The 17,494-nt window shown below is 39.7% G+C and overlaps 1 protein-coding gene across 1 annotated transcript in view; it reads left to right on the top strand.

Moving 5' to 3' along the window:
• ttll12 (tubulin tyrosine ligase-like family, member 12) overlaps nt 1-16,193 on the top strand; it is an 86,568-nt gene extending 70,375 nt beyond the window's left edge. Inside the window, exons 7-14 of the mRNA XM_013140101.3 lie at nt 1,949-2,065; nt 5,069-5,263; nt 6,952-7,063; nt 11,277-11,428; nt 11,890-11,971; nt 12,809-12,877; nt 13,146-13,284; nt 15,701-16,193. Of these exons, the coding sequence (XP_012995555.2) occupies nt 1,949-2,065; nt 5,069-5,263; nt 6,952-7,063; nt 11,277-11,428; nt 11,890-11,971; nt 12,809-12,877; nt 13,146-13,284; nt 15,701-15,852 (1,018 nt within the window). The 3' untranslated portion in view covers nt 15,853-16,193. The remainder of the gene's footprint in view (nt 1-1,948; nt 2,066-5,068; nt 5,264-6,951; nt 7,064-11,276; nt 11,429-11,889; nt 11,972-12,808; nt 12,878-13,145; nt 13,285-15,700) is intronic.
• Nucleotides 16,194-17,494: the final 1,301 nt, after the last annotated feature.

Genomic DNA, 17,494 nt, shown 5'->3' with positions numbered 1-17,494 from the left:
CATGTCACTGATTTTAGTTTTTCTGAGCTCAGGAAAGAACAAGAGACACAGTGGATCCTCTAGGAGAGTCAAGGATAGGCCACAAGTTGTTAATCTCTCCTCCCTATGAGATGAAAATATGCTATGTTGTACAGACCATGGGGGTAGCAGTATGAGCAAGGGCCTGAGTACAGATAAGAGAATAACAGTATGCACACAGAGATCCAAACTGTGTACATTATTCTTGATCAGCCTCTCTCTTGTTAATCAATCAAATGTGGAAGACAGTTTCTTAAAATAATATGAGCCAAGTGACCTGGTTAAAAGATGTATCAATTAACACCCAGTTGGCTATATACAGTTGTCCTCATAAGTTTGCATACCCTGGCAGAAATTGTTAAATTTTGGCATGGATTTTATTATCACATGGTTGTTTTGCTCCTTTTTAAATCATAATGATAACAGATGTCACCCAAATGGCCCTGATCAAAAGTTTACACACCCTTGAATGTTTGGCCTTGTTATAGACACACAAGGTGACACACACAGATGAAAAAAAATGTCCACACTTGTGGCTTTTTAAATTGCAATTAATGTCTGTGTATAAATAGTCAATGAGTTTAGCTCTCACATGGATGCACCGATCTGCATAACATGGTAATGGAACTTAATAAAAATGGAAATGGATATAAAAGGATTACAGGATGCTCTGGAAAAAGATGGTGTGGTTGTTTCAATAACATCCCCACTGTACAGCATGGTGGTGGCTCACTGATGTTTTGGGGTTGTGTGAGCTCTAAAGGCACGGGAATCTTGCGAAAATTGATGGCAAGATGAATGCAGCCTATTATCAGAAAATACTGGCAGACAATTTGCATTCTTCTGCACGAATGCTGCGCATGGGACACTCTTGGACGTTCCAGCACGACAATGACCCTAAACACAAGGCTGAGTTGACCCTCCAGTGGTTACAGCAGAAAAAGGTGAAGGTTCTGGAGTGGCCATCACCGTCTCCTGACCTTAATATCATCGAGCCACTCTGGGGAGATGTCAAACGTGCAGTTCATGCAAGATTACCAAAGACTTTGCATGACCTGGAGGCATTTTACCAAGACGAATGGGCAGCTATACCACCTACAAGAGTTCAGGGCCTCATAGACAACTATTACAAAAGACTGCACGCTGTCATTGATGCTAAAGGGGGCAATACACAGTATTAAGAACTAAGGGTATCTATTTACTTTACATTAGGTTAAACTAATAAAATAGGTTATGCTAAGAAAATATTCCATACCTCATGTATGTAAGTATTCTGTCCCTTTACTCAGTACTTTGTTGTTGTGCAATTGGCAGCGATCACATCTTTGAATCTTGGGTATGCATTCCACTAATGCATTTTGTTCTGTTCAGACCCAGATATTTCTTGCATCTCAGTCTTTCTGATTTTTGTCGCAACTGGCCGGTCGTAAAATGGGAGAGGCACTCTATCCTGCGTCTTCTTGATACAGCACTGCCTTATTGCTTTTAAAAAAGGTTCTCAGAATATTCAAATATTAATAAAATGTATATTTTCATCAAAATGTGAATTTGACCGGTAAATTCATTCAATTAAATGATTTCAGTATATAGGCTATTAAGAGCCTGGATAAACATTAAGTTGTTAGGTCTCTTTGTTATGTTGTTTCACACAATGCAGTTCTTTGTGTAGCGATATGGAAAGTCCAATAAAACATGTTTTATTAGAATTTATGCAGGAAAATAACGCTTACTCCTGGTATACTAGCAATACAAAAAAACTGCAGTGAATTATTGCTATTATGAACCAGTTGTCAATTCAATTACTATTGTAAAAAGTAATCATATACCACAGCTTTCAACCAATCTGTATTCACAATTTGAACCAGTTCGTTTATAATGATATAACACATGCAATCATTGTTGTGTGTTTCTGTGTGCATGTGTCTTGCAGGGTTTACACAGAAATGGCACAAGTTCGTAACAATCTCCATCACCCACGGTTCACCTTCACAGAGAATGAGGAGGAAGCTGATATTCTCTGGACTTCCTCCCACATCAGAGACTACAGGTTAATACACAAACACACACAATCCATCTTGATACTTTTTTGGTGGGGTACCATGACCATCATTTTACTGTACCCATCTAGTCATTTAGGTGACACTTTTTAAAAGATTACATTATTTTAGTTGTCAATTTCGCTGGGTGGTTTCAAAATTACCATCTCATATTAGAATGAGGGACACCCATGGGTAGACTCACGATTGAGACATAACGATGAGGAAATACACATTTTTGTCGTAACAGGTGTTCATTTTTTCCAATCACAAGCTGTGCCTTACACTGACGCACAATTCAGATGACATTGTTTTTATACAGAGCCATGGGTTTTATACAGAGCCACTTGGGACCCAGGACCTCTCACAACTCAAGTGAGAATCATTCCACTAGATGTGGGGCTGCCACGTTGGGCGCCAGTGGATAAATTACCTGTTTTGCTCATGGATAAGAAATAAATTTTCATTATACCATTTCTATCAGCCTTTCGGTTACTGGGAATCAAACCCACAGCACTGGTATTGGAAGTGTTTTGCCCAACCAATTGAACTTAATTGGAGCATTGATCGAGCATCTGCTGTCTGAATCCTTAATCGGAATATTACCAACCTAATAGTTATATCAAGACCACCACACCCCCTCAAAAGGGTGGCAGGTAGTATAGCAGTTAGAGCATCTGACCAGTAAATCAAACAAGCATCTGAAAAACTAAATCAAACAAGTTATTTTGTCATTGAGCTTGACAGCTGAATTGTATTATCAATCAATCAAATGTATTTATCAAGGCCTTTTTACATCAACAGTTGTCACAAAGTGCTTTTTTCAAAACACCCATTTACAATGGAGAAGGAGAACTGACCCTACTCTGCACAGTAATATATCAGCGTATAACCTTGCTCCAACATCACTTTAAAGTATGGCCAATCCCTATTGCAGGAGTAGAAAATTAAAGACATTCACCCGTGATTGATATTCTTTAGAGATTGGGCCTTTTAATTGAATATGATGTTTGAGTGTTCACAGCCTTAATAAGTCAAACATTATACAGTGGGGAGAACAAGTATTTGATACACTGCCAAACACGGTGAGTGGAGTTTAGACCAAAATGCTCTAATTTTGTTGAATATTGTGTTTTTTAGAGGGAATATTCGAACATTTTTGAGGAATTTTGACAGCCCTAGTGGACAGGTGTCTTTCATACAGGTAACAAGTTCAAACAGGTGCAGTTAATACAAGTGAGTGGAGAACAGGAGGGCTTCTTAAAGAAAAACTAACAGGTCTGTGAGAGCCGGAATTCTCTCACAGAAGTCTCTCGCAGTTGAAGTGTACCTATGATAAAAATTACATACCTCTACATGAAAACTTGCAAAATCGGCAGTGTATCAAATACTCTCCCCACTGTATATGAATACCTAATATGGACTTCCTCTACATTCCTGTTACTATAGCTTCACATAATAGTAAGAGATGTCTCCAGCCTGTAAGGCAGGGTAGGATGTTTACTGTTAGATTGTTTGGAACCTTATTGAGATCAGCCTTTTGTCCCTCCCTATCCTAAATCCATATGTATCAATAGTTCTCTTCATCTCAGCACATTGAGATGTTACCCCATGCCATAAACTTTTATTTGACATATGCTCTTTGGGGGTTTTGACACCAGTCTCTGAGGGTGCCTCAGGAACAGTGGGATAATAATAATACATGAAACTTATATAGCGGTTTTCCAGGACCCTAAGACACTTAAAATCAGGTACAAACAAACACCATCTGAGGAGAACAATTGGACAATACTCAGACAAACGTAAAGAAAAGGACTCTATACTGGATGAAGGGAAAGGGCAGGAACTAGGGGTACGCTTGTTTGAACAGATGAGACTTGAGGCGATGAATGAAGATGGTAACAGATTCAGAGTCACGGATTGAATATGGTAGTGAGTTCCAAAGCCTTGGAGCAGCCCTAGAGAAAGCCCTGTCTCCAATGCTCCGTAGCTTGGACTGGGGGATGATGAAGTGACCAGCTGTAGCAGAGCAGGGTTACTGAGAGGGTTGGTAATGGGGAACAAGATGAGAGAGGTAGTGTGGAGCAAGCTGATGGAGGGCTTTATAGGTGAGCAGATTTATTTTATAATCAATGTCCTGAGGGAAGGGGAGCCTGAGGAGTTCCCAGAGAACAGGGGTGATGTGCTGCCAGGACTTGGTGTGAGTGAGAGGTCTAGCCGCTGAGATTTGAACCGTTTGTAGCTTATGAAGAGATGAGTTGATGCCAGAAAGAAGAGAGTTGCAGTAGTCTAGACGGGAGGAGATGAATGCATGTATTAAGGTTTCAGTGGCGGTACGGGAGAGGGTGGCCTTTAGTTTGCCAATATTGCAGGGGTGAAAAAATGAGGATTTGACTGTCTAATTTGTTATTCAAAGTCCAGGATGACACCTTGGTTGTGTGCATGGGGAGAAGGAGAGACAACAGTGTTGTCGATTGTGTGAGTGAACGTATTTAGTGCCCATGAGTAGTAGTTCCATTTTATCACGGCTGAACTTGAGGAAGTTTTACTACATCCATGTTTTAGTTTTTGACAGGCAGGTATCAGTGTGGACCAAATGTGGTTTGGTGAGAGATTTGGTGCAAAGGTAAATTTGAGGGTTGTTGGCATGGTAGTGGAAATCAAGTTCGAAGTGACGGAGGATCTGAACAAGGGGGAGGATGTTGATGAGCAAGAGCAAGGGGCCAAGAACAAAACCGTGGGGGACACCCGGTGTGACTGCAGCGGAATAAAAAAAATATGGCGAATGAGGGAGATGAGATGGTTGGTGAGGTATGAGTGTAGCCAAGAGAGTGTGGTTCCCTCAACACCCAGAGCCTCGAGCATGGTGAGAAGGATCTGATGACTTTGTCATACGCAGCACACAGGTCGACGCATTTCCATTTCACACATTTGTATAATACACTTTTAACTTGCCAAATATCTGAAAAATATAAGCACCACTTAGTAACAAAAATAAGTATGTCTTTCCACAGGAAGCTGAGTGAAGTGCGTCCTCATGTCATGACCAATCAGTTTCCATGTGAAACGATTGTCACAGTAAAGGACTGCCTGGCCGCTGTGTCGCGGAGGGCCCATGGGAGCCAGGGAGCTGACTGGCTGCCAGAGACATTCAACCTACAGACGGAGCTCCCTCAGTTTGTCAAATATTACCAGCTGAGACAGGAGAGGTAAGTTGGTCAGGGATTCATGTGCCTTCCTTCATACAGAACAACAGAACAAAAAATAAATTGGTTTCATAACCAAAATGTTAGATACTGTTTCTCACAAAAGTGAATACGACCCTCACATTTTTGCAAATATTTGATTATATCTTTTCATGTGACAACACTGAAGAAATGACACTTTGTAAAGTAGTGAGTGTACAGCCTTTATAACAGTGTAAATGTGTTGTCCCCTCAAAATAACACAACACACAGCCATTAATGTCTAAACCGCGTGTCAATATTTTTGTGTGGCCACCATTATTTTCCCACACTGCCTTAACCCTCTTGGGCATGGAGTTCACCACAACTTCACAGGATCCCACTGGAGTGTTCCACTCCTCCATGACGACATTGCGGAGCTGGTGGATGTTAGAGACCTTGCGCTCCTCCACCGTCCGTTTGAGGATGCCCCACAGATGCTCAATAGGGTTTAGTTCTGGAGACATGCTTGGACAGTCCATAACCTTTACCCTCAGCTTCTTTAGCAAGGCAGTTGTCATCTTGGAGGTGTTTTTGGGGTCGTTATCATGTTGGAATACTGCCCTGCAGCCCAGTCTCTGAAGGGAGGGGATCATGCTCTGCTTCAGTATGTCACAGTACATGTTGGTATTCATGGTTTCCTCAATGAACTGTAGCTCTCCAGTGCCGGCAGCACTCATGCAGCCCCAGACCATGACACTCCCACCACCATGCTTGACGGTAGGCAAGATACACTTGTCTTTGGACACCTCACTGGTTGCCGCCACACGCTTGACACCATCTGAATCAGACCACAGGACATGGTTCCAATAATCCGTAGTCTGCTTGTCTTCAGCAAACTGTTTGCGGGCTTTCTTGTGCATAATCTTTAGAAGAGGCTTCCTTCTAGGATGACAGCCATGCAGACCAATTTGATGCAGTGTGCGGCGTATGGTCTGAGCTTTGACAGGCTGACCCCCCACCCCTTCAACCTCTGCAGCAATGCTGGCAGCACTCATACGTCTATTTCCCAAAGACAACCTCTGGATATGACGCTGAGCATGTGCACTCAACTTCTTTGGTCGACCATTTGCAAGGCCTGTTCTTAGTGGAACCTGTCCTGTTAAACCGCTGTATGGTCTTGGCCACCTTGCTGCAGCTCAGTTTCAGGGTCTTGGTAGTCTTCTTATAGCCTATGCCATCTTTATGTAGAGCAACAATTATTTTCAGATCCTGAGAGAGTTCTTTGCCATGAGGTGCCATGTTGAATTTCCAGTGACCAGTATGAGGGAATGTGAGAGCGATATCACCAAATTGCTCACACCTGCTCCCCATTCACACCTGAGACCTTGTAACACTAACGAGTCACATGACACCGGGGAGGGAAAATCGCTAATTAGGCCCAATTTGGACATTTTCACTTAGGGGTGTACTCACTTTTGTTGCTAGCGGTTTGTACATTAATGGCTGTGTGTTGTGTTATTTGGAGGGGACAACACATTTTCAGTTATATAAGCTGTACACTCATTATTTTACATTGTAGCAAAGTGTTATTTCTTCAGTGTTGTCACATGAAAATATTTGCACAAATGTGAGGGGTGTACTCACTTTTGTGAGATACTGTATGTGTGTATATATATGAAGAAATTACACTCTGCGACTCATTTACAATTTGGTGAGTTTCTGTGCTGCAGGGGAGAAGACAACCATTGGATCTGTAAGCCTTGGAACCTAGCCCGTGGGCTGGACACCCACATTACCAATAATCTTGACTACATCATCAGACAGAGAGAGAGCACCCCTAAGGTAAAGAGCACACACACCATGTTGTTGTGAATAATGTACACCTCAATTAACTGTTACATTTCTCCCATATTTTAAGTGTTAAGATCAGGTAAATAAACAGTAATGCCATTTTCTTTTTCCTCAGGGTGCCAATATTTGTGGAGGGCACTGTATTATCTAGTAGGTTATAGGAGTGAAGAAGAGGCAGCAGGTAGCTCCAGTAGGCTATATCAAGGTTCACTGTGTAATATGTTTTACATAATAGTAGTAATAATGTAATAATAGTATTTTCATGATTTTTATTTCTAGGTCTGGTATCTGATGTCCCATCATGTAATTGGTCATTGGATAATTAATTAGTTTCTTGAATTACACAAATGTGGGGGCTAGGAAAACCGACCAAATATATTAATACTGCCACAGTGCCCTTGAGCAAGACACTTAACACTAATTACTCAGGTGAGTTAATTAGATGTTAGACATTAATTAGACATTAAATGTACATTTTGTTAGACATTAATTAAACATTAAATGTACAATACATTTTTTATACCCACTTTTTTGTTCTATCCCAATTTCGTTATGTCCAATTGGTGATTATGGCTTGAGTGTGGTGGGACAAGAGATCCTTGTGTTGGAGAGGAAATGTGGCGTTTATTTGGCCTTTTTTATTTATTTGTTTATAGCTTAAATCTGTGAAAGTCATTAGTAAATCATAGGGCTCTCTGTTTATCTATTAAAGAGATATTGGTTGTATCTGTTCTTTGTTCTGTAACTATATAGTCCATCTGTCTTGAAAGGATCATTTACGATGGTCAGTTAATATCCTGGGGAAGGGGATTCATGAAATTCTGGTCGGGGTCCAGACATCATCCAACAACCAGTGTGTTGGATCCGTGCCTAACCACTGTTTTCCTGCAATTGCTGTATTAATAAAGGCCAAAATTCCTCTCCAACATATTCCTCTCCCACACTTGTCTGACGTCCACCTGAGGCAGTGTGAGAGCAATTTTACTTTAGGCGCCTATTTTGACAGCCCTTGTTGATATATACCTCAGTAATGTTCCTTCTCAGTTAACCTGTCAAGAGTGTTGTCTAAATTACAACCATGTTTCTAAAAAAGTTTGGACGCTGCGTAAAATGCAAATAGAAACATAATCCAAATGATTTAATCCTTATATTTAATTGAAAATAGCATTAAGACAACATATCAACTGTTGGACCAGAGACATTTTATTGTTTTTGGAAAACTATTATGAAATAGTTAATCATGTCTGTAGTTGGTCTTTTCCCTAGCTTCTGCTATGTGTCTGGAGGTATTATGCCTGTTCAAGAGAAAGACACCAGTAGCTACATATCTTTTGTGTGTAATGTAGCACTTATACTCTGTTGCTTATTATGTACCCATTCTTTGGGGCTTGGCTTAGTTCTTTATGAAGGAAGGAGATTGTAGTTCACTCTTCAGCGAATCATATCAGCCCCCTGCATCTCCCATGCTGCTTGTTATACTGTGTCAGGTTCAGAAACACTAATCAGAGGTTGTAAGGCTCTAATTGACTAAATATAATAATTTAGAAACCAAACTGAACCCAATGAAACACTAAAAGCCGCAAACTGGTCTTAAGCGTTTATTCAAAGAATCCTGATACATTTGTGAAAACACATATATTTTATACCTGTCAGTAGGCAAATCTGAATATTTCCTTGTCCCACCCTATCCTATTTCTCTTCCTTCTTATTGGTTACACATGTGCTAAGACTGTTTTAATGTGACACCTGGGGTTGCCCTGTGTCTGACCTTTTTCTGCTCTGCAACATACATGGAAAACAGGAAACGTGAATGAAACAAGAACAAGTATATACAATTTTATCACCATTAACCACAGCTCTATTATTCTAGACAGTTCATCTGACAGTTGTGAGGGAATTTCTGCAAATTGCTTATAATCCCACGTATTATGAATATATCATTATGCATGTTTAAGTTTAAGTCTATGAAATATTGCTGTTTAAGAAATGTTACTAATGTGAAGCCCAGACACACCGGCAGCAACTCCCCACATGATATATTCCACCCACACGCTCAGCTGAACAGTGAGCCGAGCCTTCACCATAATATGTGCATATTGACCCAGGAAGACTCCCTAATATAGTATCTTCCTGTACATGTCCTGTACACGGACAGTTGCGAACCTGAAAATGTATGACTATGATGAGTTCATTGGAGGGGCGACCCAAAAATGAACCATAAGGTTGTCAAGAGTAAGCACATCTTAATTAAGAACATGCAGAAAGAACTAGAGAACAAGGGAGAGGGCCCCACCTCAGGGGACTCTCCAAAGATGGTCAGATGGTGTTCAGATGGCGTTCTGGGTAGAAGTTTTTGTATAAAAGCCACGGTCCTGAGCTCAGTAGTTTGGGGGTGTATCTGCAGAAGGACATGGCTTTAATGTCTGTCATTCTTGTATGATCTTCATTAAAGTCTATTGGATTCACAAGTTTCTGAGTTGAAGTGCTGTTTTAGTCGTTGTGGACTTGAGTTTTCCACGACACAGTTCATCTGGTCATTTCTACTCTTAGTAGCGTTTTTGCTTAAAGCCTGCGAATGATAGGAAACAACATCAGCATTTAGTAAATGTCAGTTCTTACCCAAACCTTTGTGTGACGTTAAGCTCCTCACAAAGGTTAATCAAAGATTAGTCATGTAAGCACAAATCTCTAGTTAATATTGATAAATGCATACTATATTACAAATGAAACCAATATACTGTAATAAAGACTCTGTTATACTGTGATCATTAAGAAATAGTCTGGATTATCTTTGATATTCCCCAACAGCAGCACTGAGCCATTTCCCAAAGCCTTATGCATGATTCCTGGGCAGGTTTTCCCCTCAAAAATAAATGTCTGCAGTTGAAAGTATAATTACTTGTCAGGCTGTAATTGTCTTCATTATATGACATGGATCCGTTTTATTATGGATACCACTTAGCTTCTATAAGAACTGAGTCTTTCGTAGTCAAGACTTATTCATCTTTCTGTTATATTACTGCCTAATGACATTGTAGAGTAGAATGTTTGTAGGCAAGACTGCATCTGCTCTCAATGTATGAGAGCATGAACTGAGCCCATGAGCCTAGACGCACATTGTCATTAACCTCTAGGGAGGAATTAATCTACAGCACGAGGTGCTGAGTTTCTATATGGTACCGATAAGCAAAACTGAAAGGGTTGTTCCTCATGTAGTGTGGTGCGTTGTTGAAGTTGCCATGTGAGCTTTCACTGAGGACTTATGGTTGTCATTAGGGCCTAGCATTCCACCCTGTTCTCCTGTGTATAGCCTAGTGTTGGACCCTGGTGTAATGTGAGGCAAAACTGTGAACCCCCTGTACTTTATATTTGTTTCTTCATATGTCATTATTTTATTACAGTTATATTGATTTATTTACCAATTTTTTTTTGTAATGTGGAAATGTGCAGATGTAGATGACTGTTACTCAGACAGTTTACATTTTGAGGTAATATATTACCGCAAAATGAATACAAGCCCTTTACCTAGAGAATTTGCCATGCTTCAGCAGTTTACAGCTGCAAATCCCCACTCCCAGAGCTCCTCAAAGCAATTTTACGACATCCTGAGAAGAATCAGAATTAGCATCTAAATGGTAATACACAGCCAAGCAGACAGTCTGGAGCCTGGTGATCAATAGTGTGAAATGGCCAGTCATGTCAATGAACCTGTGTTATGGTGAGCTGGTGTGTGTCACATTTACTTGAGTGGCCAGGTAACATTGTGTTTACAACCAGGACTCATACAGCCTGATCTGTTTTGTAGTTACTATTTGGATGGTAAATGTACAGGAGATCCTGAAGGCAATCAGGATCTCTGAAAGTAGGTGATTACAGCTAATAACTGCAGTTTGATTTCCCAATACCATGAAGTATTTAGACAGGAGTCAGTGGGATGCTGCCCAATGGAATGTGATGTAGTTTCTGCTAGGCTAACAGGCAGTATTGGCTCGGGTGAGGGAACCAGTGGCACTATGGTGTTGCTATTTTGGTGTCAGCCAAATGTATCAGAGTGATCACACCAATACAGCCCCACAGACAGCTAGTCAAAACATCAGTGTATGAAAGGAACACTGTGAACAAGCGATTTGGGTTATTTACCGAAGACAGTGTGTTTATGCACAGCGATGCCTGTATTTCTATGGGCTATATGTGTGTCTCCTAGGTGTGTTGTAAGTACCTGGAGGATCCGGTGCTCTTTGAGAGGGAGGAGGTGGGGATGGTGAAGTTTGACATCCGCTACATGCTGCTTCTGCGCTCTGTTCAGCCTCTCCGCCTTTACGCCTACAATGTGTTCTGGCTGCGCTTTGCCAACAGGTGAAACACATTTACATTGTTAGTAGATACAATATATTCAGTGTTGTGTTTGTATGAATGTCTATACAGTATATACAGTGCCTCATAGAAGTATTCAGACCCCTGACCAGTTGTCTTTCAAAAGTGGGGGTACTATCCAGAAAATGTGACGGCAACTTGATTACTTTATTGAGGGAAAATGTCTGTTCTTATAATTAATTACTCAGATGTTAATTTACATTAGAGCTTTTGCTAAATAAGTTAGTTTTAATAAAATAAAAAGAAGGTATTAAAAAATACAGTGCTCAGTGAAACCTGCCATTGCAGAATCTTGACTTCTGGAAGAATGCTTTTCCTTTATTAATAAGACCATATTTGGGTTGAGAATTTAAATCAGTGCTTCTGTTCTGAGATGCTACAGGTAAAAACTTTTAACATTATGCCATTGCTTACCTGCCTGGTCTAATTTCTGTACTGATCAGGCCTTTTTCTCTGGACCACTTTGATGATTACCAGAAGCACTTCACGGTCATGAACTATGCAGAGGGAGTCCAGCTCAAACAGGTAACTGCTAAAACAATCCCTGTGTTGAAGATGTAATCTGCTAGATTCTACACCCAAATGGTTTGAGAAGCTGCAGAAGGGAGCATGTATTCTGCTGAACAGTGTGATAGAAATCAAAAGTCAGAACTGTTTAATGCTGGTAAAACAGCGATCAAAATACTCACAATAACAGGTTTAATAAACTTGCAAGGAGAGAGAAATCATAGCAACAAAGTTACTAGTGAAATGTCTGAGGCACAGCTCAGAAAGACCTCCTTTTGTATAGGCAAGAAGGTGTGACCACATCTTAGAAAATATGTCTATCTGTTCTCAATCTTGTTCCTTTAAGCTTGTTGCTTTGATTAGTTTAGCTGTATATTAGCACATCTTTCATTTTCCTACTGTCTAAAAAAAAGGACTCTATTATCGACACAGTACCTAGCTAGTGATTTGTCACTCTTATACAATGGTATAAGTAATCAATACATCAGCTCAGTAAATGTCTACAATAAAATGTATATCTCAAATAAACATTACGCTTATTTATGTAGATAAGGACTCAGCGGTCAGCTTACTGTTATATCACCTTACCTTTAGCTTAAGAGACCTGGTCTAAAACAATTTCTATAGTAATACACTTAAGGCTAAACATTAATGCATAGGATGTGAAGAACAGAATAGGCATTAGTTACTAAGGTAACTTTGCTTTCTTAAATCACCTTTTTTTTTTTTTTTTTTCAGAGTTTCAAATAAATGTAAATGTATGTTTTACTTGACAGCTGTAATGGCCAATGTAATACCCTGGTCAAGTTCAGCACCCGTTTTCATCCCCTTAAACGGATTCTTGGTCTACCTTAGGTTCACTACGATGAATTCATTCCCATGTTTGAGAAGCAGTATCCTCAGTATCCATGGAAAGGGCTTGAGGTAAACCCTTTTGGTTTTGTTTATGTTTGCATTTGTCCGTCTAACCACACCCTTTCCCCCAACACTTCTCACATTTCTTACTACACATCTCTCTATTAAAACAAAGGGGATTTTTTTGGCTTGTATTACTAATAAAGGCTATTATTGATATTTTGGGGGATAATTATTATGTTCAAGATTAAAATAAACACCTCTGTTTGTTGTTCTCTTCCATCCCACATCCCCCTCTGTGCCTCTAATCTCTTCTCTCTCACCTTTGTTTTTCCAGGCAGAGGTGTTAAAGGCATTTGCGGAGCTCTTTCAGACAGCTTCGTCCCGGCCACCCCCATATGGCATCAGTGCATACCCCTCCTCCCGGGCCATCTATGCTGTAGACCTCATGCTCAAGTGGGGAACTGGGGAAAGAGGTGAGGCCTGAGCATGATAATGCAGACGTACGCATGTTTACATGTGAACCGTGTGGGTACCTGTGAATTTTGTTCCACCTTTTTCTTTTAGGCGTTCTCTATTTACGTGGTATAGGAAATAATTTTTTTGTTATGCAAAAAATTTAAGGGGAACATGTTTTTCTTTTTGAAAAACACAATTACTTTAAATTATTGTAGAATAATAGTGAAGACATCAGAACTATGCAATAACAAATGAAGAATCATGTAACACCCAAAAAAATTTTTACAGATGAAAATACATTTCATTTTGTAGATTCTTCAAAGTAGCCATCCTTTGCCTTGATTAAATCTTTAAACACAGCATTCTCTCAACCAGCCCCATGAGGTAGTCATATAAATAACGTAACTTGCAAATATGATTAAAAAGTTACAGAAATGATAGAAACATTTAGTCTCAATGACCATGTGAGCCTGTTGTGTCATGAATGGTAAATCTTTACTCAATCATATATTAAGGATCACATAACCAAGAATAGGGGGTTAGCATAGAACAATGTGGTTATACCGTAAAGTGAGATAAGCTGCTACCATTACAAGAGGAGAGATCTGTTGTCTGATTAAACCAGCTATAGCCCACAAGCACCAATTGATTATCCCTCTGTTTGGTCGGGGTAAAACAGGGTAACACTTCAGAAGCACAATCCCATACAAGCTCTCAATCCACATGACTTAAGAACAAACCTAGACTGTGGTGGACAGCTTGGCACTATAAAGATTGCCTTAGATAGATTAAGTCTTTCAAACAACTGTGTATTTATTTATGTCCCCGAAGTATTCAAGCTTGCCCCACCAGCTTCTGAAAACAGGTCACAGTGACTTGTTTACATTTGTTTGCAATAAATCTAAATTGTTATGATTGCAAAACATAAGCTGTACTATGTGCTCCTCCAAATCATCAAGGCCACAGGAAGAAGTGGGCCATCAGTCTCCCATTAGTGCCTTGCACCTGTACATAGATGTCGTGTGCCATGTTACAAGAGTTTCATTGTGCAGGATGACGTGTGTTATTTGGTGCATTTGATGAATAAACTTTTAACTTTGAGAGTTTTCAAGCCTTAGTTATCCATTACAGACCAAATCAGCTTCCACTGAGGGAGCAGAATTATCAGCCCCAAAAGGAACGTTCAGTACAGTATTGTGACTACACATTAAAACTATGAATTGGAATGTGCATGTCACTATCTGATAATGTTATATTTCGAGGCTACATATGTGAGAGGACATTTATTTAAGGATTCTGGGTAGTTTCTAAACGATCTGAACAAAGGGCCTCTTTTGGAATCAAATTATCTGTCTCTTTTAGATGTACTAATCCAGTGAAACTTTATCAAATTCCCTAAAACCCATTAAACGCTCAGCATCCTCCTTTGAACATGCAGCATCAGACTACCTCAGACGGTTAATTCAATTTTACACAACAAAATCTAAATAGTTGTTTGTAGAGAATTTATCAAAAAGATATCATAATGTAAAAAGACCCTTATGGTAGCATGAATGATCTCGGGCCATATAACCCCAGGGGTCCTGTTATCACATAGGTATTTCTTTTGATCTGTTTACAGTCTGTGATTCGTGTAGGCTTCGACCTCAGAGTTTTCATAACTGTTTCAGTGATATCTTACTATTCGTCCTTTACAGTTTGGATGTCAAATGCCAGTCATAATTCAAGTGCAGTGCAAAAGGTTTGATACCTGTTGGGACCACCCATTTATAAAATGTTGATGCTGTGGAATCTGAGCATTAACAATTACAATATGAATGTACGTTTCATTGGAAGTGAATGTGGCTAAATAATGAGATCAACAGAAACATCTCTGTTTAGATTATCTCTAGGTTGTGCTCTAATGATCATAGCAATGTTTACAATGGCCATCTGGCATGGGGGTTGACTTCTAGAAACATGGTCTTTGCTAGGTAGACACACCCTTCAATGTATTTATCAGCTTGTAACTAACATTACAGTGATAAGATAATGGAACGTTCACCAAATGACGTCTGTGCTGCAATTTTTCAATAAACTTGAGCAAACTTCTCCCTCGATTTGATATGGGTTCTACAATATTTGACCACTATACGTAACCACTGATTTCTAACAATGCTGATTTAGACTGGTCACATAGGCCCTGGGGCAAGAACAGACACACCCATTGTCAGTGAATAAGGGAACCCTCAAAGGATTGCTAAACTGTATTTTGTTGATTCAGGAAATTAGTACAATATGCATTCAGATTTTATAACAAGCTTGCAGCAATACATCAGATGTCACACACAAAGCATGCACCGGAGTATGGCGAATCCAGAATCCTCCAACAAAGATTTTTAGATGTAAATGTTCTAATCAGAGTTGTAACACCCTGATCTTTTCCTGGATTAGGTGAACCTGTGATGAAGCCTCAGATCCTGGAGGTGAACTTCAGTCCAGACTGTGCACGTGCCTGCCTCTATCACCCTGGCTTCTATGACCACATATTCCAGACACTCTTCCTGGATGAGGCCGATCAGTGCCCTGTTACTCAGGTCTCTTGATAACCTTTGAACCTTGTGAGCATTGACCCATGCATACCCTTGTGTACTGTAATGCATATCGCATGGTTTTGTATCAAAGGTGCCATTTGGACAAATATTTTTTCTTGCAGGAATTGAAAGTGTAAGGATCTACTGTGGACTAATACATACCACTCTTTCTCACACACACACACACACAGCCTTCTGCTTATCTGTATTCTTTGGTGTAGAGCAGGAGAATCGTAACAGCTTTGCACTGTTCTTCTCTTCTGTGGGTTTCTGACTATTCTCTCCCTTATGCATAATAAACTATTATTTTCATATTTTCTGATTGGCATTAAACATCAGTCATGTTACAATAACTGAAAGATTGTGGTGTTTTAATTTAACTTTCTGTTAAGGTTTGTTCATAATCAGAATTAATTGTGAATAGATTGTCTAAACATATTTTGATTGAAATAATCAATTTAATACCCAGAGCTTTCTTCATACAGCTGTGCCACTTCACTATTTAAATACAGTTTTTATTCACAGTAAAAGAAAAGCATCAGTTATTATTTACATGTGTGAATTAATTGAATAGTGGGGAACATTTTCAAATGAATACTCATTTTAGAACTTTGTTTATTCTATCAGAGTTCCCATTACTTTGTGTACGTAATGTACAAATAACAGTTTCTGTTGTCCATGGTCTATTTCATTTCCTTCTCTTGTAATGAATGGAATGTCTGTAAGCTCACATTGTAATGAATGGAATGTCTGTCAGCTGAGCAAGGCTGCTCGTCTCCGTCTATTTGTGGAAGGTTAGGTCTTGGGCCTAGCAAGAACCTCTGGAAGAAGTCTCCTTTTTGGAAGAACACATTAATAGCTGCAGGGGGCTCCTACCCTATTGTACAGGTGAACAAGACTTGATTCCTTACTGGGAGAGCTGAGTTAGCAAAACCACATATAGTAATGTGCCCCAGCTGTTGTGCATTAGCTTTGACCAGGTTTCCGGGGCAATTGACATTCTAATTATACATATATCTCCTCCATCTGTCTGTGTGCAACTTCACATTCCCTAGGCTACATCCTGTTTGCAACTTATTCCTTGTATGTGCAGTATGTGTATTCAGCAAGAACAAGTGGTTTCATCCTTTAAGTTGGAAAGGAATATAAGAGCTGACCGTAGCAATGTAAAATCAGATCAACTCATGACATTTCTCTGTCCTGGTAGACCTGCCTTTACTTTGTATCTAGTGTGACACTACACACCTCCACAATGTATTGACTGAAAATATTTTATAGCACCAATTATCCATTAAATAACCGAAGCCTTCCTAAAACTGTGCTTCATTCAAGATTTCAAATCCCCCTGCCATGCCTGCAAGCAAGCAATTCTAGGCAATGCAGCCATACCCTGTGTTTAGATATCTTGCGAAAACGTGGATAGTCAATTTAATCAGGAAAAACCTTTGCTGACAGCGTGGAGAAAATTCAAACCCCGGGTGGTAAGTATTGTGGATATATTGAATGTATAAGCTGTTAAACTGTTGTGTGAGCATTGAAGCAAACTATTGGATGTCTGCTGAAAATTGCAAGTAGAAAAACAGAAAATCTTATTTAGGCAGTTGCTAGGAAGAGGAATATATGACGCTTGTGCTGCAGGTACACAAGGTATAGA

Source organism: Esox lucius, chromosome 23, assembly GCF_011004845.1.
Source record: "Esox lucius isolate fEsoLuc1 chromosome 23, fEsoLuc1.pri, whole genome shotgun sequence".
Classification (NCBI taxonomy): Eukaryota; Metazoa; Chordata; class Actinopteri; order Esociformes; family Esocidae; genus Esox; species Esox lucius.
The sequence above is the reverse complement of the archived record's forward strand: the minus strand, read 5'-3'. Positions and strand labels throughout refer to the sequence as shown.